The sequence below is a fragment of the Cavia porcellus genome, unplaced genomic scaffold (assembly GCF_034190915.1).
Source record: "Cavia porcellus strain 051 isolate PalLab524CR breed Dunkin Hartley unplaced genomic scaffold, mCavPor4.1 scaffold_26, whole genome shotgun sequence".
NCBI lineage: Eukaryota > Metazoa > Chordata > Mammalia > Rodentia > Caviidae > Cavia > Cavia porcellus.
The window spans coordinates 39,971,569-39,994,185 of NW_026947509.1; the positions used below are offsets into that span (position 1 = coordinate 39,971,569).

The following is a 22,617-nucleotide window of genomic DNA, read 5'->3' on the forward strand; positions in this document are numbered from 1 at the left end:
AAAAGTAAAAAATAAGATAAAATATATTCAGTGTATGTTTTCTTTTATTGCCAAAGATAAAATCATCTTTGAATAATATTCTAGAAAAAAATTATCGTACAGTGGTACTTGGTTTCGTTTATTTTCCTCCCAATGTGAGGGAATGAATGACAAACAGAGTTTGAGAAATTTCCTACACAGATGAAAAAGGGCTGTTGTGAGTCATGAGTATGAAATGTCAGAAGAAAAACTGTGTTTTGGCAAAAGTACATTGTATTTTAGGCTAGACTTGATGGCTAACAGTAAATCTCACTTGGACTAACAACTTAAACAAAAACCTAACCAGAAGCTATGCTCTGTGACAATGTTTCCCCTAGTTTGTTCTTTGGAACACTAGTCTGCAAAAAATTTGTAGTTGTGAAGCCATGTAATGTTGGCAAGCATTTTCATTTTTGAAGAGTTTCACTGAGGATAGCACTTCTCGGGCTGGTAGAATGATCATATCTTTGGTGTGTTTTCAGAAACAAACTATAAACTGCGCAGTGGCTCCCATCTGTAATCCCAGCTCTCAGGAGGCAAGAGGATCCATCATAAGTTTGAGACCAGCCTGGGCTACAAAGTGAGCTCAAGGCCAGCCCGAACTGCATAATAAGACCCTGTATCAAAAAGACAAAAAAAGCAAAGTATGATGTCCAACTTCCAAAGTAAATGGCCACAAAACCTTTTTCACAAAATAGCTCATGGGACTATGTTCCATGAAGAAACCTTTGAAAAACAGTGCTCCATCAAATATATTTTGATGAATCAGAATAGCAGTGTCCCAAGGATAATGGGATTTGTGAGAAGAATAGTTGCTAACAATAACTTTTTCTCAGATATATTTACAGAGACAGGCCCCATCACCGTGACCTGCATGAGAAAGCAGTACATGCATGTGGGAGGTTGAAATCTGTATCAAAGGGATACTGATGAACATGTCTTGCCATGGGGAAGAAAATATCAGAAACCAATGTTCAAAAGCCCAAGCGAATTCTGGAAATGGACTAAAAACAAAAGACAGAAAATGTGTTATATTTACACAGCCACAATAAAAAACAAACTTCATCACTTATGAGAAAATGAATAAATCTGGAATATATAATATTGAGCAAAATTAGCTGTACTCAAACACATTTTCTCCCTAATATGTAAATGCTTTAAAAAGATAAGAAAATTGGAGACTTTTATTAGACAAGAAAAAGGGAGGAGGGGTAAGGGCAGGTAATCAGGGACATAGATATTAACAAAATATATGATAGACATTGAAAGTTTTAGCTCATGAGCAGTTGACACTGTTGCATTTGGGCCTATAGCATGACAGCACATATTGACAGAAGCACATGGTAGAACAAACCCACTCATCTCGTGGGCACGAACTGAAAAACAGAAGAGGAAAGACTGTAATTTCAAGGGCATATCCCACATGACCTGAAGCCCTACTACTAAGTCCAACATTTAAAGGTTCTACATCCTTCCAAAAATGCTACTCCAGGGAACAACACTTTAACACAAGGACCCTTGGGAGACACTTAAAATCAAAATGCAGTCAATGTGGGAGTTGTATGGAAGGTCCTGTGAAGCACACCCACTGCAGAATTCCTAACACGGAAGCTCTAACTCTGGCTAAACCTCTTTTGTCATTTACCCAGCAACTTCCACCAGCAGTCAACTCCCACAGCCTTTTTCTATAGAGATACCTGCACCAGAAGGCACACTTCTTGGGTGGGACAGGAAAACTGGACCAAGCTACCTACTGTCGTTTTCACTAAACCCTTGAAAAACTTGACATCGTAAGTGTCAACATGTAGGTATTCCACTTTTCCCCTCCTTGAACCACTTTCTCTTTTCTGTCCTTTTCCCCTGAAAGTATTCCTGTATAAAAGCAAGTTATCAAGATGGGGAAAAGAAATATTCCAGTCTTCTCTTCTTGAAAGCACTATATATAAGGTGAGTCTATTGGAGTCCTTCTCTTTACTTACAGAGGGGAGAAAGAAAATTGGCCCCAAGTCCAGAGAACTGTAACGACTTTCTTCCTTCCAACCTTTTTCTGAGACCAGAAATCAGGGGTGAATACTAATAACTGGATGGATTTTACTACATCTTAGTGAACTGAACCTATAAAGAAGTTTCTGACCCCAAAATTGGACTTTTCATTTGCAGCTCTCTTTAGAATATAGAGGTAGTTAGCAACCTTGGCTTTCAGGTTTGCTTAGGCACAAATAAATTACACCAGAAGTTCCACCTGATTTAAACATAAATAACATGCAGCCAGTCACATAAAAGAGGTACATTCAATTTAAAGTAACGTTCTTTACACCTGATCTCTTTTTCCTCCTAAGACATTTCAGAATGTTTTCTGATACTTAACGAAGAATCTTCCATTGCCAAAGAAACTCTTTATGCGACTAAACTAAACCAAGGAGAGCAAGTAGGTTGTGTGTCATCTGTCAAATTGTACAATTTTTACTAGCTATTAGTAAACTACTGATAGTCACAAGACTAATTGAGTTCCATTTTGTTTATGGATAGTGTGGAATAACACTTAGGAGACTGAAACTTAGCAGAAGACAGGTTTCTTTCTTGGGTCTTCTATATAATATCTTAATGATGAATATAATTGACAGATGTCTCCTATTCTCTGTTTGTCCATATGAAAAATAAATGTCAGAACAGCACTTATTGAGCTTTTATGAGTTTTAAATGTATGTAAAATATTTATTAAATTCCAAGTGTACTCTTACTGGATACTAAAAATATAGTGATGTTCTTTACTTATAAGGACTTTATAGATTAACCATGCAACAACTCTATGTCTGAAATTATATTTCTGATATATAAATTTCTCCAAAATCTGTACACTCTTTTGATGATGTATTATGTTCTGCACTATTCCAGGTGAAGTAAGTAAGTTCCTCTGTGGATTCCCACTGACCTCATGGAAAATCAGAAGACTGTCACAGAATTTATTTTTCAGGGACTGTGGGGAAATCAGAAAATAGAGCTACTGTTTTTTTCCTGTTCTTGCTTTGTTACCTGGCCATCCTCATGGGAAATGTCACCATGTTACTCACGATCACCTACAGCCACCCAGTCGAGCAACCCATGTGCTACTTGCTGTGCCACCTGTCCCTCAGGGACCCCTGCTACACCTCCAGTGTGGTTCCCAGGCTCATCAGGGACTTGGCTGCTGCAAGAAAAAACATCCCCTACAACGACCGTATGACCCAGCTCTTCGCTGCCCACCTATTGGCAGGTGTGGAAATACTCATCTTGGTGTGCCTGGCTCTTCACCGCTACATGGCCATCATCAAACCGCTGCACTACATGGTCATCATGAACCGAAAGAGGTGCAGCATGCTGATTGCCATGGCCTGGGGCCCTAGGTTTTGGCACTCGATTGCACTGCTTCTCATGGTACTCGGTCTGCCTTTCTGTGGTCCTAACCAGGTAGGTCACTAACTATGTAACATGAAGCCGCTTTTGAAACTAGCTTGCAAAGATATCCGTGTTGTTAGTATCTTAGTGATTGCTAATTCGAGGGGGATGGTTGTTGTCATTTTTCTTGTGCTGGTGGCTTCTTATATATACTCATTTTGTATCATCTTAGGTCAAAGTTATCTGCAGGATGCCACAAAGCTCTGTCCACCTGTGTAATTCTCACGTAATGGTTATAGTCTTATTTTTGTGCCCTGTATTGTACCTACATGCTATCTGCAGGGGACCAGAACAAGGGCAAGGAGACCTCTGTGTTTTACACTGTGATTGCGCCCATGCTGAATCCTCTCATCTATATGCTGAGAAATACAGAGATGAAAGTTGCCATGCACAAGGAATGGTCTCGAATGTCACATTCAAAATTGTCGTAAATAGGGGAACATTCATTATGCTTTTATTCCTGTAAGACCATGGGGACAATCTATGCTTTCTCCAAGGCATTTATAACTGACTTCTTATGTGACTGCTGCTGAAATTGCAAACTGTACTTTTAAATAGCTCAGATAATTCCACATGTGACTGGGCCAGTTTGAAGAATGTGAAAAATGACCTTCTAAAGCACCCTTTACTTCATATTCTCTTTTCCCATGATAAAAGAATTCACATGAAATCCTATTTTGATTGAGATACAGTCCAGGCTTTCCACTTGTTAATCTTTCAAATCTGGTTATGTGTAAATTGTTCATCTCAGAATTCATCATATTGGAATTATGTCATTTCAACAATTAGATTTCATGTCAGGAATAACTTGTTATCATACTGATTCTTTCTGGTTTTATATCTGTTTTGGCAGTTTTCATTAATTGTATGAATTTTCACACAAGTAATGGTAGTAGGTAATACTATGTTTCATAAAAACAGAAGGGTTAGGCTAAATATGTTATTTTGTTTTGGATGATACTGCAGGTTAACTGAACTGTATCCCAGTTCTTTGTATTATTATTATTACTATTATTAATTCTTTACATTTTTAACACTGGCGATTTAACCCAGGGCCTCACTGAGCTTCACCCACAGCCTGTATGTAATTTTTATCATTTATTTTTTTTTAATTTTGAGATAATGTCTCACTAAAGCACTTTGCCCAGGCCCCTTGGTTCAAATTTGGGTCCTCCTGTCTCAGCCTCCCAGAATTCTGGGATTGGAGCTCTGTGCCTCCAATCCCAACTACTCTGGAACATATGACGTTTTAATAGTAGATAAGGAAAAGTGAATTTCATTTCCTATTGATTATTCTTTTCCTGCATCTCCTTTTGTGTGGCTTTATGGTAAAGTCCTCCACACATCTAGGGCTTTGGTCCTGTTCTCTCCTGTCTGGGGGTGTCCCTGCTGCTATGCTCACACACTGGGTGCTGCGTTCTTCAGGAAGATGCCGGAGACTCATGGAGGGGCCGAAAGTATTTTGAATTCTTTCTCTTTTGTTACACTGTTACTCCTCTGTGCATTTACCACCTCTCAGAAGTCCAAGTAATATGCAGTATCTCAGCTCGTAAACTATAATTTTTACAACTTGAGTGAGCCATAAGTTTATGTGTTACATTTTTATTTTTGGATCATATCTTTCTTTTTCTGAGAATAGCTCTGCTCAACTTTGGGGGAAATAAAGAGTGAATTACATTCAAAGCTGCCGTTTTCTATTTGGTAGTATGTGCTGTTCTTAAATCTTTAGAATATTTCCATATGCAACTATCTTTGGCTGATCTTCTGATTCACTGATTTTCTGCATGAGAGCGGCACTGGTATTTGAGCTGTAGTTCTCCCCGTATCTCAGTGAACAACTTGCCCTGATCTGAGATCTAAGCCTCCGATCCCACGGCCTGGTGTTTTCCTATACTCAGTACTTATGTTTTCTCAGCAGAATGGCTGCTTCAGAATATCCTTGCTTGAGTTTTTCCTGGCTCAATGTAATCTCAGTACCAGAGGAAGAAGGTAAGGGTTGCAGAGTTTGTCTTTGGTGCTGAATCTCCTTTATCATGTGTGAACTCTAAGAAATTTTGAAACATCAATCTCATCACCTTCCTCCTTCTTTCTGCCTCCTTCCTCTTCCTTGGTCTGTCCCTCCTTGTCCTCCCCCCTTCCTCCTTTTTTTGCACCCCTTCCTTTTGCTTCTGATTCCCCATGTTACTGCTCCAGGCTTACTAATCACGTCTTTCTCCTCAATCTATGCAAAATTTGGAATATCAGGGGAGACACTGTCCATTCAAAATGAAAATTAGTCCTAACTACTTAGATATTGATTCAAACATTTATTTGATTCAAGTTTTTCCATGAAGCATTTGGATTTTTCTTTAAGTATAGACACAGTATGTACAAATATTCCCCTGCATGAAGTGTGTCCATGAGCTTGTGACCAGGAGGTCATGTGGATTTTCAGAATGAGTCAGAAAAGAATCTATCTAATCAGAATGAATGTTAGGTAACAAAACAAAACAAGAAAAAATAAAACCTTTATTATCCTGTTCTACTTTAATGACCACAAGGTTGTACTGAAAAATATATAGTGATTTTATACAATTAGAACACAAGTACAATCTGTTGATCTGAGATTAATGTTTTATTTGCTTGGTGTTCTGCCAGGATTCATTTTCTAGGCTACTCACAATGCCTAGTATTTGCAAAAATGTCTGTCAATTAAATGTGGAGACCTTGATCCAATGTCTTGTTCTGCATTTAAGCATAAACAACATATTTAAGAAATATTTAGTAATGTAGGCCAGAGATTTAACTCAGCAGTGTAAGCACCTGCTGTGCAAGTGCAAGGTCATGGGTTTGATCCCTGGTAACAATAATAACAAAAAAGTTGGTATAAGTCGATGGTATGAGAAATTCTATCCAATTACGTACAAAGTTGTTGGTAATTTAAATTTTAAACATTACTAAGTCTTTAAAAGGAATATTTTAACTGAATGGACATTCACTTATAGCACATCAAAATATTCTTTAATCCTATAACCGTCAGAAGTATCATACTGGACGTGGTTTGGAAGTCAAAGACGGAGCTCAAAGAAAGACTGAGGCCAAAAGCTGTGACGTAGTTTTATTTTACCTTCTGGGTGTAACACAGTGTCTTTATTCTTCAATTTTCTCTAACCCTAGGTGTAGGTCTGAATGTTCATAAGCTTCACGTAGGAACTTTCATTAGGTTATTTAGTTGGGAGTTCTCTGATCTGCTAATGAGGGCACACACAGCCATGAACTTCCCTTCAAAATTGCTCTCACTTATGTTGGGCTTCTCTCATTTGATATTAGCAATTTTCAATTTTCTCCTGATTTACTTTGTTATCCTTTCATTCTTCAAAAGTGCATTATTTGGCCAGGCTCACACCTCAGCAGCACAGCACCCGACTAGCAAGCATGAAGTCCTGAGTTCAATTCCCGGTATACTCCCCACCCCAAAAGAAAGTGTTTTATTCAGTCTCCGTGTGTTTGTGTATTTCCTCTGGTTTCTGCTGTCAATTTTCAGTGTCATTTTATTGTGAAAATGTTAGGATGCATGAGACAATTCACTCATTTTGCATTTATCATGATTTGATTTATGACCTAAAATGTGGTTTAAAAACACTTTTCTTTGAAAAATTGCAAAATATTTTTTTCGTCACCCTACTGAATCTTTCTTTCCAAAACAGACCACATTGATGATACTCATGGTTATGTGTCCTTTTCTCACAAACAGGTATGTTACAGAGATTTGGTGCCAAGATATTCACTGCATATATCTGCAGTTCCTAATGTTTCTCATTGTGTTCTTTGCTTTAGCAATTGTTTCTTCTCTTCTCAATAGTGTGGTCTGAGTTCCATTTTATCAGACAAAAGTGTAGCTACTTCTGATTACTCTCCAGCTGCTGCTCCTTTTCTGTCCTTTCACTTCCCTCTTTATACATGAGGTGTGTCTTTTGAGGCAACGTGAAGTGGGTCTTTTTTTATCCTGAGTTTCAAGCTGTCTTAATTACAGAGTTAAAAACCTTTATATTATGTGCAATTGAAGTGTATTCACTAAAGCTTGCCATGCTGCACACTGTTTGATTCTTTATTTCTCTCTCTCTCTCTCTCTCTCTCTCTCTCTCTCTCTCTCTCTCTCTCTCTCTCTCACTAACTAATCTACCTGTGAAATTTGTTCCTTCTTTTGCCTTTCTGGCAGTTGTTTCCAAATCTCTGTTTAGAATTCTCTTATGCTATGGATTGCTTCAGTCTTTCCTTATCTTGGAAGTCCTTTTGATTTTGAAGCATGTTTCTCCTCTTTTTATGACTAGACTTGCAGGATATAGTGATCTGCTTTGGCAATAAAATTATCTTCTTGGAATTTCTGGCAACGAGTACATACAAATATTTTTCTCCGTATTCTTTCATTTTTCAGCTACTTATCATCTATAGACTTCTTCCATATCACCACATTCTGTTTACTGAGTGAATTGAATCTGATTTCTAGGGCAATGCACAGTGCAAGTCAGCACCTCCCTGGAGGTTCCTGGGTCTTCATTATAACCGCCACCACCTTTTATCGTTGTGTCACCACCCACAGCCTCTTCACACATGAATATCACAAACAGGAGACACCGCGACCAGCGAGTCTGCCTGTTAGAACTGGCTGACGGGAGCACAGTTTCCACTATTTGTCTGCTTTTGTAGATTTTTTTTAAAAAAATTCATCACTTTTTGTAATATTTTTCTTTTGCTAAACGTTCTCTATGCCAGTATCTAACCTACTGGTTGCCAATTGAGGTAACTCTGTTCTTACCTTTTTCCCCTTATGTCATTATATTACTCATTTTTAAAAATTCTCTCAATTAAGTGTGTACTCAGAAGTAGAAAATAAATAAAAATTATGAAGAAGGTAAAATTAAGCAGAATTTAGAATGTATTAAACATCAGCAATTGTCAGTGAAGCCAACAAAATAGCGGCCAGTTTAAATTTAACTTTCATAGAGCATCACATTTGTCCATATAAACCTTGAAGTTAATGTGTAGAAAATGATTGATTATAAGATATGACAATATGTATTTCACAGTTTATAAAAAAACAAAATAAAGGTTTTGCTATTTTATTGCCCTCGGGACATAAAAAGCAGAGAGATTTATCTTAAAATTAAAATATTTTCTAAGAGGAATTCAAATACGGCATTTACATTATTCCTCTCACATATTTAGAGCTATATGATCCAAGTCATGATAAATAAATAATAAAGTAAATGACAGCCAGCAGGTCCAAAGTTTAACATGGATCAAAGTGCACCTATCAGTGAAGAAATGAAGCTCAGCGGTTTGCAGACCCGTGACGTTCCCTTATACATTTACATTCCGTGCAGGGAGGTGCTGCTCTTCTGATTATCAGTTTCCCTCTGAGGTGATAACTCTCTAGCTCAATCTCAGCTCCATGTTTGATTCCCATTTCCCATCACCTCGCCCCTCCCAATAGTTGTTTTTCCCCCACAGAATGTTTACTTTACAAATAAGCAAACCTCTAAGTTCCAGCTGCTCTGCAGCCTGTAAGAGATCCAGAGAAAATACACATCCAGGATAGGATTTTTTTTAAGGATGGAACTTCTCTGTGAATGTTTTATTGCTAGAAGTTCTTCAAATATCTACTATTATTTTTCCTTTTATGTTGGAGCCATGGAGGTCATGGAAATAAGAAAAACACACCAAAAATCATAGAAAAAGCAGATTTACAATACTTTCATCACTTTCTTATAACCTTAGACAGCCTGGAAGGGTCACTCAGAACATGTGTTAATGAGAGGGAAATAGTAGACTTTTCCGGAGATCCCAACACTGGACCTGCTCCAAGAAAATTCAGCACCCAGGAGATGTCCATGGTCCCAGACTCCAGATTAACACTTGAAGACTAAGCCTCCAGACCTGTCCAACTCTTATTAGCCTCTATGATCCTAGGAGCCAGGCTAGTATCTACATACAAAGTCTTTGATCTCTTTTCTCATCCAGCCAGCAAGATCGAGCCTCCTGATTTACTCCTGAGTTAGGCTAATCCCAGAGGCCACATGAAACCAGCACCGCTGAATCAGACTTCAGACGATCTCAGCAGTAGAATTACCCTTCATGCCACGTCATCAGGCTGTACCCTGTGTATGAAGGATGCAGATCCATCCAGGGCCAAGAAGCCCTTGGGATCCAAGGCTTTAGTCTCATCCCAGCATCAGATGAGGACCATTCACGCCAAATAACTTGCCAGCATCAACAGACATGAGACTTAGCCCATGCTCATGGACTCAAAACCCAGGAAGGTTCTCACAGACCTCATTTTCTGATAACAAAACCACCTGAGATTGTGTGCTACAGACCTGCCTCGTGGACCTGTGCTCACTGCCAGCTGTAACACCAGCAGGACCACAGGCTTCAGGCTACTCTCATGGCCCCAAGGCAGCAGGGCCACAGGTCCAGGAAGTCTGACCCCACAGATTGGGTGTCATGCTCCCCCCAGTGTATCCTCAAGGCAGTCGAGACTCAGTTGAATGAGCTTCATTCCATGCCTGTAAGTCCAGGTTCTAGGACCTTGTAGAAGTGACCTGAGCAAGCAACCTTATCTCATTCTCAGTCTTAGGAAGAAGGTTGTAAACTTTCAACTTTCTGCCTTTGGATGTAATATTAGCAGACAGATTGCTGTGGATGGTCTTTGCTGTGTTAAACACACGCTTTCTATTTCTAATTTTTTATAGTCTTTATTAGGCAGAGATGTTGAATTTTGTCAAACGTATTTTCTGTGTCTGTAGCAATGACAATATGTTTTTCTTTCATTCCTTGAATGTAGTACATCACATTCATAGACTTGGATACTTTGAACTATGCTTGCACCCATGGTATAAAGTCCACTTTACTGTACTACATTATCTCTTATTGATTCTGTTGAGGCTTTGAATACCTATGCTCAGCAACAATATTGGTCCAAAATTCCATTTTTCAGTGTACTTGTTATTATCAGATTAATACTGGATTCATAAGATGACTTTCTGTTTTCTGTTTTCAAAGTTTTCAGGTCTTTGCAAAGGATTTGTATCTTCTTTCATAACTGTTTGGTAGAATTTAATTGTGAAACTATAAAATATCAGATTTTTTTGGATGAGAAAATTTTTGGCAGTGATTCAATTTACTTATGTGTAGGTCAGTCTGCTTACTTACGAATCAGATTTCCAAATGTTGTTATGATGCTTTCTCTCTCCTCTTACAAATTAATATCACCCCACAAAAAAATCAAAACATATACTTTTAAATTTAAAATTTATTCTAACATTATATTCAAATATAATTCTATTAATGGTTTTGAATAATATTATAATGTTTGATTATTAAAACTAGAAAAAGTACTGAATTTTTGAATTTACTGTTAACAAATACTTTAGAGAGCATTTTGAAAACTCAAAATGAAACAGAAAGTTCTGCATGTCTTCAATGTAAAGAAAATTTATATTCAACAGAAATGCATAAAAGTATACATTCTCAAACACACTTCTTCCCCAGGGAACAAAACAGAGCTGCTGTGTAGGACAGGTGGAGATCATTTCTTAATATAAAGATCAGAACTCTAGATTTCTCCTCACAGTACAGAAATGGGGAAAGAAACTCAAATTGAATGTGCAGCCTATCTCAGCCTTTAACAAGTTTTGTGATAAATGGGGCTTATGAAGCATTCTACCCAGGTCCTTCTCTTGCAGGGTATTTTACAACTGCTACAGAATTGTTCCAGTAACCTGGTTCTAAAAAAGTTCTTACTGGTGAGTTGATTACTCAGGGATATGCCACTGATTAAATTTTAGTCCATAATGCTTTCAGAGGATAAACTTTTAGGATGTAATCTTTATCTAATACTTATTTGGCATTTGAGTATGAAAGCGCTCAAGAATAATTTGATTGTAGAGGGACTAATATTTAACTAGATTTGAAAACAAAATACTCCTACCTCAACCTTTGTTCCTACGAGGTGGCCTCCCATCAATTTTTGATGTGGCAATGTGATAGAGTCACAGTATTAAAAATTTTGTGTTCATTTATGCATAAACTGGGAAAAACAAAGTGGAACATCAGTAGCAATGACTGTGCTGCTGAAGATGCGATGTGTGCGTGCACTGACTCCACACAAGGAAAGTGATCATTACCTACTGCAAACCCGGACAATGACAAAATAGAAATTGAAAAAATAAAACAGGAAAAAAGTAAATTGTAAAGAACTAATTCAAGTAGGAATATAAACAGGAAATAGTTTAAATTAGATCGGTGGTAATTTCAATGAATAGAGAACAGATAAAATTATAAAGTAAAAGAACTTATTTTAAATAGATACAAAATGTGAGTAAATTATTTCTTTTAGTAATATCTCTTAATGCGTGATATTTGTTTAAAATACATTTTCATTCCTACTTTAAATAATCATATTCATTAGTAGCTCATTTTCAAACAGCAACTACTGAAAATGCTATATAGTGAGAGACTTTTAGATTGAAAGCATGAAATTCAAGGAATTTTGAGTGCTTTTGGAGTGAAATAACATATTCTAGAAAATGCAATCAAATGAAAATAATGCCTCCTGGTTTGCTGGGAGGATCCACGTGAAAAACGGAGGTGGACTTTCATGGGAGTGAGTAAAGCTTTAAGCATCTTATTTGAATTCTGCAGAGAGCGTCACTGTGTGAAGGATGCTTGGGGACGGTGGAGGGTAGCACACTCACGGTGCATTCAGTATGGCGGTGTCGGGATTTGCAGTCTCCCATTTCCTTTATCCTATTTGTACTTCTTACATGAGCAGTAGCTAAGAATGCATCACCATTACCCGGGGGCAATGATGGAAACCCACCCTTTTTTGGCTCTGTCTGATATTTTCAGTCATATATGCAATTGGGATGAGGGGAATTAATGAGAATTAATGTTCAATTTATTACAACTTTAGGGTTTTTTTCTTAAACCTTTTACAGGACATATTGTGGGGCTTGTGACCTTATCTGCAAGGGGGCAGAAAAAGCTCAGAATTTAAGACTTGGTTAGCTTGTTATACACTGGGTATGTAACTATGTATAAATTCTTTCATCTATATAACACTAAATATATTTTATTTACTCTTCTTTGTACTGTGTGAATATGAGCATAACAGCATTCACCCACCATTGCATTATTTTAATGAGCTTTCTCATTTATTATTAAAGTTAAGTCTCAGTGTGTCGCTAATTTTACAGAATGAGATGTGTTACGTTTCTAAAAAAGCATACACTATTTTTCAAGTGAAGTGTTGCATTTTAAACATCACATCCAAAGTTAATAGCTTAATTATGTCTGGTCAGAGGTTGCACCCACAACTTAAAAATAATTAGCTTTTTATTGGTAAAAATTTAAGATGTTAACAGTTAATCATGATGGTTTTGTTGGTGTGAGGAAGTTCAATTTGATGGGAAAATTATCAGATATAAGAATGAATCATCCGCCCTACCTTTCTGACCAAGGAATTTGGAATGCAAGTAATATTTTTAGAAAATTCAACAAGTGAATACAAATCAATGCACTAGCTGAGCCTATGAAAATTCTTAGCCTTACTTAGAGTTTTATTTCATTTAAAACTGCTGCTCTACATGAGAGGAGTTACGCAGTGCTTTTAGTTATTAATTGTGTTTATATATGATTGTTTTGGAAAAGAGAAATGCATGTCAATTCATTTTTTAAAAAATCAAATATTATATTCAACCTTATTATTTTATCCAAATAAACTATTCTTTCATATAGGATGGAACATAATTATTTTAGTAGGCTAATTTGGGGAAGATCAGAACCTACTTCTCAAAAAGTGACATTAATCTAATTCTGATTGAATTTCTATTTTAAAATTCAGTTTCTTCTAAAAGGTAGATAATTATTGCGTGGGTGAAAAATCTTCGCTTCTTCAGTGCTATGGGGAATAGTGGAGGAAACTTAAATAGGATTTCACTGAGAACCAAAGTATGAGGTCAGGGCTGAAGATATGGTTTTTCAAAAGGGTTGTGTTTTAGATGGCTGGTTAAGAATTAATTGTAAATTTTTACTTATTTCTTTATTCATTCATTTATTCATTGGTGCTGAGAATCCAACTGAGGACCTTGCACTTGCCTGGCAGGCACTGTACCAATGAGCCCTATCCCTGTCCCGTGTAAATATTTTAATTTAAAACAATAAAAACAAAATTTGGTGAAAAATATTCAGTGTTAACTTTTTGGCCACATCTACTAATGCAACAGCTTATCACCAGGTCAGGTTATCACTGCATGGGTGGACTCCGGGCACTTCACCCTCACCGGTTCTATATTATGTTTGCAGACGAGTGACACACTATACACACAGGGTCTTTGCATTGAAATTAAAATCTCCCTCTTATAAAAGAAGAAATTGAGAGGGTAATTGAGACTGTTAGATTGAAAACATTTTATATTGCTAAACATTATTATATTTGCTTAAAATTTACTGTTTTCCCTAATATTTATATACCATTTGGCAACTAACATTCATGCTGTTATTTATATAATATATAAAAATATGTCTAGGAATTACAAAGAAACTTCATATTCTAGTGTAAATCTCACAAAGATATACACTGAAGATAAGGCATGTTTTTTCACATTTTTATCTGTGCTCAAATAGATGAGAAAATTGACATGCAAGACAAAGGCATGTTACTATATGGTGACAAGAATACAAATTCTATCCCAATTTATCTCCCCACAAACTAAATTTCTGTCTGGAAAGTTCATAGAATTGGACAAAATGGTTGAATTAGACAAATTTATAAAAACATATACCTTAATAATGATGGTAAAAGGTACATGTCCTGTCGAATGTCATATCCTGTATTATCGGCAAACTTTAGTACAATATTCCCCAGTGCAGAACCTTTAAAATTATTTGTTTATTAGGTGTATTTGGTGGATCTTTTTGCTCTGGATTCCTGAATGAAGTAAATCAAATCTAGTTAGTTCCTCAAATATAATATGATCATTACACTATTCAGCAAACACTTGTAAGTAAGCCTATGGGTTGTGTCATTTTACCTAATGTGTGCTTTTTACTCCACTGAACTATGGAAAAAGGGCATAACATCACTGCTTTTATTCTTGTGGGACTCTCCTATAAGAACATTGAAGTCTTTTGCTTTGTGTTATTTTATTTTGCTACATTGCTATTTGGCTGGGAAATGTGCTGATAATTTCCATCACATGCACGCAACTAATTGAACAACCCCTGTACTTCTTCCTCAATTATCTCTCATTCGCTGACCTTTGTTATACATCCACAGTCACTCCCAAGCTGATGACTGACTTACTGTCAGACAGAAAGACTATTTCCTACACTAACTGCATGGTGGAGCTCTTTGCCACCCGTTTATTTGGCAGCATCGAGATCGTCGTTCTCACGGGGATGGCCTATGACCGCTACATGGCCATCTGCAGGCCACTGCACTACTCGGTCATCATGGGCCAGCAAAGGCGTAGGGGGATTCCTAGACTCTGCCAGTCAGTTCCTTCTCACCATCTCCTTATTGTTCTGTGGACCCAGTGAGATAGATCACAACCCTTGTGCCTTGTACCCTTTGCTGAAATTGGGCTGTTCTAACACACACAAGATAGGTCTCTTAGTCATTGCTAACTCAGGCTTAATTGCTTTGGTGACCTTGCTGTCTCGATGTTGTCTTACTTTTTCATACTGCTCACCTTATGGGAGTTCCCTGCAGAGAGACGCAGCAAAGCCCTCTCCACCTGCAGTTCTCATCTAACTGTGGTGATGCTGTTTCTTGCACCAACATTATTCATTTACTTTAGACCTGCTACATCATTCCCAGAAGATAAAGTGTTTGCTCTTTGTTACACCATCATCGCCCCAGTGTTCAACCCTCTGATCTACACACGGAGAAACATGAAGATGAAGAATCCCATGAGAAAAGTTTGGTGGAAGCTTCCGGGAGAACATGGCGGACAGATAACAGCAACCACCGGAGGCTCTCTGAAAGACTCGGCTCAGAAGCCAGGAATGGTGCGGACTAAGGAGACATAAGCAGGTGGAGATATGCTCTGCTGACTCAGGAACGAACTGGGCTGAGAGAAACCAACTTGGAATGCAGTCCTGGTGCTAAAACATGAACAGAAAAGCCTCGGTGTAGAGGATGGACCCCGCGCCATTGTAAGCTGCGATTTGGGTTTCCCGCCGTGCGTCGGCTGGCTGCCTCTACAGTGGCTCGGCAAGGAGAGACGTGCAGAAGCTCTGAGAACGGCAATCTGCGAACGGCAGGGAGGCGTGCACTGACTTGTGGTGAGGTGAGTGAGAGAAACTGACACTCTACCACAGTTTGACTCCAGCAGAGGATTTTCTGGGCCCCAGCAGTCCTGCGGGAGCAGGGCGCGGTGGCGACTCCAGCCACACATCCCCCTCTCTGGCGGGATTGGTGAAAAGTGCCTGGCCTGCGTGACGCTACTGGCGGACTCGGTAGGCTAGCCCAACCCAGATCCCAGAGCCTGACGGTGGCCGGGAGGGGAGATGCATAGGCTGCCTGGTCTGTAACTCCCTGGTGCGCAGCGGTGAGTGGGAACACCTAACTGGCGCAATTTGATCAAGCTGTGGCTGACTGGGAGAGAAGCTGGGCCTCTTATATAAGCTTGCATATATAAGGAACAGAGAAGAAGAGGCAGCATGGGAAGAGGCAGCAACAAGAAAGGCTCCTCGGCCCCCAATTCTGAGAAACAGGCAATAGCAGACACCGCACCAATACACATAAGGCACCATATAGAGAGCCTCATAGACCAATTCAGGAATGAAGTTATCAACGACCTGAAGCTAGAAGTATGCAGAATAGTTAGAGAAATGCTAAGTACCACCCAAGAAAAAACAGGTGGTGGAATGGAAGAACAGAAAAAAAGGGGAGAATTGTTTGATGGAGAAAACAGAGAAAGCATAGAATACGTGAAGCAGGTTCAAAGGGACTACCAAGATACTAAGAAGTCTATAGAAGACTGGCATAACAGCTTGAAAGAAACTAAGGACAGACTATCTGAACTGGAGGGCAGACTTGTAATATGGGAGAATGAAATGAAAAACTTCTTAAAAATAACAAAGAAACAAACAGCAATAATACAAAGACAAGAAGATGATAAGAGGATCCATAACTTAAGGATTAAGAACATAAAAGAAGAAGTAGGGACACAAACAAGTGAACTACAAAAGCTACTCACAGAAATAATCCAGGAGAATTTTCCTAATTTAGCAAAAGGTAAAGATACTCAGATGTATGAGGCATACAGGACCCCAGCTACCTACAACCCAAACAGAGCAACACCCAGGCATATAATAATAAAAATTCCAGAAATTCAATACAAGAACAGAATATTAAAAGCTGTAAGAGACAAGAAACAGACCACTTACAAGGGAACACCCATCAGAATTACAGCAGATTTCTCTGCACAAACCATCAACTCACGAAGAGCGTGGGGGGAAATAATTCAAGCTTTGAAAGATAATAATCTCCAGCCAAGATTGAGATATCCTGCACAACTGTCCCTGGAAATTGATGGAAAAACAAGGTGCTTCCAGGATAAAGAGGAACTGGGGGAATTTGCAACCACCAATTCAACTCTACAGAGAGTATTGCAGGATATTCTAAAAAAAAGAAAAATACAAAGAATCCAGAAATAATGGCAGAGAGGCCACAACGAATGGAGCAGAGAACAAAATGAAGAAGACAAACTGACAGCTACTGACAGAAAAAGAGCTCAACAGAAATGAGGCAGAGAAGATTGGATGATAGGAACAGCTATTTTGGAGAAAATGACATCTTAATAGGTAATACTGATTTAGTATCATCTTGTTTTGAAGTCTCATCTAGCTTTTGTCCTGTCTCCAATGGTCTAAATAGGCTATATCTTATTGGATTTTATTATGTACGATAGTATAAGCAAAAACCTTGTAAAGACAAGGAGATTATACAGAAACCATTGTTCATTTTCTGTTAGTCGATTCTAAATACTCTGTAATGCTGTCATTCTCTTGAATGGTTTTACATTGTTTTGATATACTTAATGCTACAGTATACGAAGTTGTACTCAAGGATTTCAAAGAAAGAGACAATATGGTAACTACGTTTAGGTTAGGATTATCTGGTGGTGAAACATTATTCTGCTTAAATGGTTATGTTTTGATCTGCGCTGTTTCGTTGTTATGCCCTCTTTTATCTCAATCTCCACTCCATTATTTACTTTTTTATCTTTATCCTTTTAATTAAAGGAAAAAAAATAGCAGGATATATTATAGTAACCCACTTTGACTTTTCATTACCTTGATTTAAAGCCCTGTATTACTCTCACCATCTGGTTTTTAACTGATGTTCCCCTATTCTGTTTTGCTGGATAGTGTCAGGTTCGAAAGTTTAGGCATCAGCTGTGAAGATAATGAGATTCATTATGACGCCCATTCTTGTTGACTTTTATCTACTTTTGAAGACCTACAATGTCTCCAATGTTTTGGTTTTGTCGGTTTTATTCTTTACTGTTTTGTTCAATTGTATTATAACTAACGATATAGGCAATTCTATTAGAGATAGCGGGAGGCATTATGGTAACCATTGTTGATCACCTTGTATTATGTTTTTACATTATCTATTATGTCCACCCTTTTGACTTGACTGATTCTGTTCTGTTATGTCACATTTGGTTTTACTCTCTTCCAAAAAAGTAATAAGAGCCGTGGGAGCAATGAAACCCAAAATGTGTAATAGTCATGGTACAAAAGAGAGGAAAAGAAAGTGCTCCAAACTATATAACTGCATGTATATTTAAGTGTATAAGATAGAAAATGATATCACAGAGTTTTATTGGATCAATGAACAGAACTGTTTGCAGTATCATTGATGGAATGTCCACCTTACAAGCTTTAATTTTGTGACTTGAACAATTATTTCTAAGATGACAATATGTAATCCATTAACTAGTGATTTCCTACTGTTCATTTTTTTTCTGTAAATCTGTATAACTTGTACCCTTTCCCTGCTTTTTTTTTCTTTTTTCCTTAAATAAAATTAAAAAAAAAAGAAATGGAAAAAGTTTGGTGCTATCAAATGCAGTTTAAAAATGCTTCTGAGTTATTACTGGCTCCATGAGATATAAGTACTAATAAAACCGTTCTCACCTTCTTGTCATAGCTTGGAAATATAAATGGGCAAAACTAAACACTTTCTTTCTGGTACATTCTGTTTCTATATTGACACTGCATCAGCAAATTCATGACTACTCTAATCCATATAATCATGTATTTCCTTAATTGTTAAGATTACACACATGTTACGAAATTAAAAATTACCAAATTTATTTTAAAAATAAAGTATTATATGATATTATTCTACAAAAATAGATTCTGCACTTTAGTGCTTTAAGTGCATATACACTAACTTCAATTTTTATTGTTTCTCATTGAAATATATGACAACATAACAAAATGCATATGACTTTTTGCAAGGTGAATGCTATCACATAAACAGCACCCTGAGTAAGAACAGCCATTATTGGTATGCAGAAGTCCTCCCCCCCAACTTCTCTAAATAATTCATATATCCCAAAGTTAATCACAGTCACCATCTTTAAAATCAATTAGTTTTGCCTGTTGTGGTACTTTGTAGAATAAGACTGATACAAGTCTCTTTTGCGTCTATCTTTTCCATTATTTTTTGAGAGAATCTTTTTTCAGGTTTGTGAAGGATATGATTTGTTTATTGATGTGATTGTGTGGCTACATATTTATGAAGTTTCTATTTAGTGATTTTATGTATATTGCTGTCTTGCACATTTTGCAATGTGTCTTGTTGAATACAGTATATATATATCACATTGTTTCTTGATTGTATTGTAAATGAGAAAGTATGTGAAGAAAATGAATATTAACATTAATATTTTTCCCTAATATAGTTCTGCTATAAATATAACACATTAAAGTTTAAAAATAAATAAATAATTATTCATAGGCAAATGCTAGAATGAGTGTAATAAAAGACTAGAAATAAGTGGAACATCCTTGTACTTCTAACATCTCTGTACTGTGATATGGGATATGATGTGTAGATAGATACTAGTTGCCTATCAATTATAGATAAAAACATCCTGGAAACAGGAACTTACCCCATAAAGCCAAAAATAAAATATAAATAAAAGCCCTCCTATGAATGTCTTATTAGGTTATGTTAACTAGATTAACAAATAGGTAGTCACTAATAAAGTTTTTCAAAGAGGATTTTCTCTGCAGCAGTTGAGTTAGGTCATGGATGTGGAGTTTGAGGCCATGTTTTCCACTCGCTGGTTCTCAAGTCAGTGAGTCCAGTATGGAAACCAAGGCAGGCCCTTCCCCGGAAGCACGGAACTCTTCTGACATGAGGCTTTCACTCAGGCCCCCCTTGCAGCTCTGGTGAACTTCTCCAAGGTACACAGAAGCTGACTCCTGTCTGCAGCGGCTGTCAGACTCAGAGGCCTGGTTCCCCTTCCTCTTTCCTCCCTCGTAAGCTAAGCATACATTTGATCTGTTTTTGCATCAGCATCTAAGAGGATCAGAATAACACAGAGACCAAAGACAGAAGCAAAGACAGAATCAGTGACAAGCTGCAACAGCAGTGCAGGTAGGTGTGAGATGACAGTAGCTCAGAGCAGGTTGGGGACGATAGGCAGAGAGAAATCAAGTTTTGGCTTTCCTTCAAAACTATAATGCAATAACTACAACAGCAACAACATCTAAAATCTAAAACAACTAAAACAAAAATGCCAGGTGCTTTTTCATGGATTTATAATATCCAAGGTACATAACACATGAAAAGAAAAATTCATGGGCTCTGACGTGTGCAAAAGAAATGTTTTAGTGCTCTTATTAATTCTACTGTAGAAAAAGAAACTGAGGCCTGGAGAAGTCAACTTATCCAAGGTCACATTTATTAGTAATAGAAGAGAATCTAGAATCCACATCTCTTAATAAATAAAAAAACTCTTTTATTTTAACATGATATCCCGAAGAAAGCCCTAAGACTATTGGAGCTGGAGAACAAATCTTCCCAATGGACATGTCTAGGCATGAGTGCGCAGGGCAGAGTGGGCTGGAAAGATGCTAATGAAAGACAATGAAGTGAGATGGGAATATGGTAGTTGTAAAATCACAGGCCAAACACCATTTATTAAATAGGAGGTGCTTTTGTGTCTTGCTTGCTTTTTCATTAATCATTAAGATTAGTGCAATAAACATGTATATTTTTTCTTGAGATGCTTTAAGTTTCTGGTTCTAAATCTCTACCAAGCTTTTTACTTCCTCATTAATGTGTATCAAGGCATAGGGTGAGTAGCAGTTTGATAGTTTGTTTCGAACTTTTTAATCAGTACAGTCAAAGTAAGCATAAATTCAAGAATACTGAATTGCCAACTCAGAATTGACCAGGAATCTGGGTTGAAAATGTTATTTCTAGATAGTCTTGAAAGTAATTTTTCTATGGTATTGCATTACCTCCAACCATATAAACAACACTGCCTAATAAATATCTAAGACCATTTTGATATCTTTATTTTAATTCAATTCTTTTAGAAGTTTAATGTTTCATTTTTGATTGAAAAGCAAAAGCAAACACTTCCACATTTTTCTCCTGGCATCCTTCATGTCCTTATTTTAAAAAGAATAAATCATAATACTGAGCAAGGGAATTAATATGGTACAGAATGTGGCCACAAGTTTATCAAAGAAGTAAGCAGATGGAGGCCATGCATACATAAAAATGCATGGGACAGAAAATAAAACCATGACAGCAATGTGAGACCCACAGGTGTACAGAGCCTTCCTATACCCTTTAGAACTGTGTTTTCTCAGTGAAAACAAAATGATACTATAGGATACAAGCAACAGAGAAGATTAAGATGCAGCTAGATCCACTGTTGGCAAACACCCAAAGATGCAGAATGTCAGCGTCAGTGCAGGCGAGCTTCAGTAGTGGGTACAGGTCGCACATGATGTGATCTATGACAATGGGGCCACAGAATGGCAGATGGAAAGTAAAGGAAATTTGAATCATGGGATGCAGGAGCACCCCCCCATCAGGGTACCCCCATCAGAATGCCACACAGCCTCCAGTTCATGATGGAAGAGTAGTGCAAGGGCTTGCAATGGCCACATATAGGTCATAGGCCATGGCAGTGAGGAGTCACCCCTGCTCCAGCAAGGAAGTGAGCACCAAAGACGTGCATCAGGCATCTTCAGAGGAGATGGTGTTCCTCTCATGGAGAGTGTCTACAATTGCATTTGGGGTGATAGCTGAGGAGAAGCATGCTTCCAGGGAAGACACGGATACTAAAAAGAAGGACATGGGGCAGCCCCGTGTGCAGAGCTTGAAACCATGGTCACTATGACTACCATGTTGCCCCCCCCCATAGTTGCAGTGTATACCAACAAAAATACACCAAATGACGTTTTCTAAACTCTTGCATTCTCCTGAGAGCCCCAGGAGCACAAACTCTGTCAAGTGCTTTGGTTGTGCATGACTTCAGAGGAAAGGGGAAAACACTGCAGGGAACAAAACATGAATCTAAAACCATAACAAATAAAATTTTATTGCAGATAATTTTATGGTACTATTGTCATGAACAATTTGGTTCACACTAATACTAAATTGTCTCCTGTTACCAACTACACAAAACTGTAAATCCGTTAACCATAGTAGAGGGAAGTCAGGAGGAACTAGGATGGAGCAAAATGATAAACATTTTACATAATTGAGTTTCAACAGAGATAACAGGCAGGTGCACTGTGGTAAGGAGAGGTGCAAAAAGGTTTTCAGTCCAGTCCTCTGAGTCCTTTGTTAGCAGTGGCAAACTGGCTTGAATTCTTGAAATTTGTCCTGAAGACTATATAAGATTTGTTAATTTGATAATCCTGGTTGCTGATAGCCTGGGATGTGATAATTTGAGCATCAACCCAGAGCAAGAAATAGCCTTGTCTACAAGAGAAAAATTACAGTGCAGTTACAATACTCATGAAAATCATAGCTACTCTTAAAGTATCTCTTTAAAGCTTTGAATTGAATTGGAAATTAAGTAATTTATCTCATTTCTTACAAAAAACAAAGATCCACGGAAAATGTCTAGC

The 22,617-nt window shown here is 37.6% G+C and overlaps 1 protein-coding gene and 1 pseudogene across 1 annotated transcript; both read left to right on the forward strand.

Moving 5' to 3' along the window:
* Positions 1–2,953: 2,953 nt before the first annotated feature.
* LOC100733715 (olfactory receptor 4P4-like) lies at positions 2,954–3,884 on the forward strand (annotated as a pseudogene).
* Positions 3,885–14,554: 10,670 nt separating this feature from the next.
* Positions 14,555–21,881, forward strand: LOC100733996 (olfactory receptor 4P4-like). Its single transcript, XM_013157313.1, is given in 5 exon segments — positions 14,555–14,636; positions 14,639–14,960; positions 14,962–15,143; positions 15,146–15,414; positions 21,660–21,881. Coding segments are annotated over 5 exon segments (1,077 nt in total).
* The last annotated feature ends 736 nt before the right edge of the window (positions 21,882–22,617 follow it).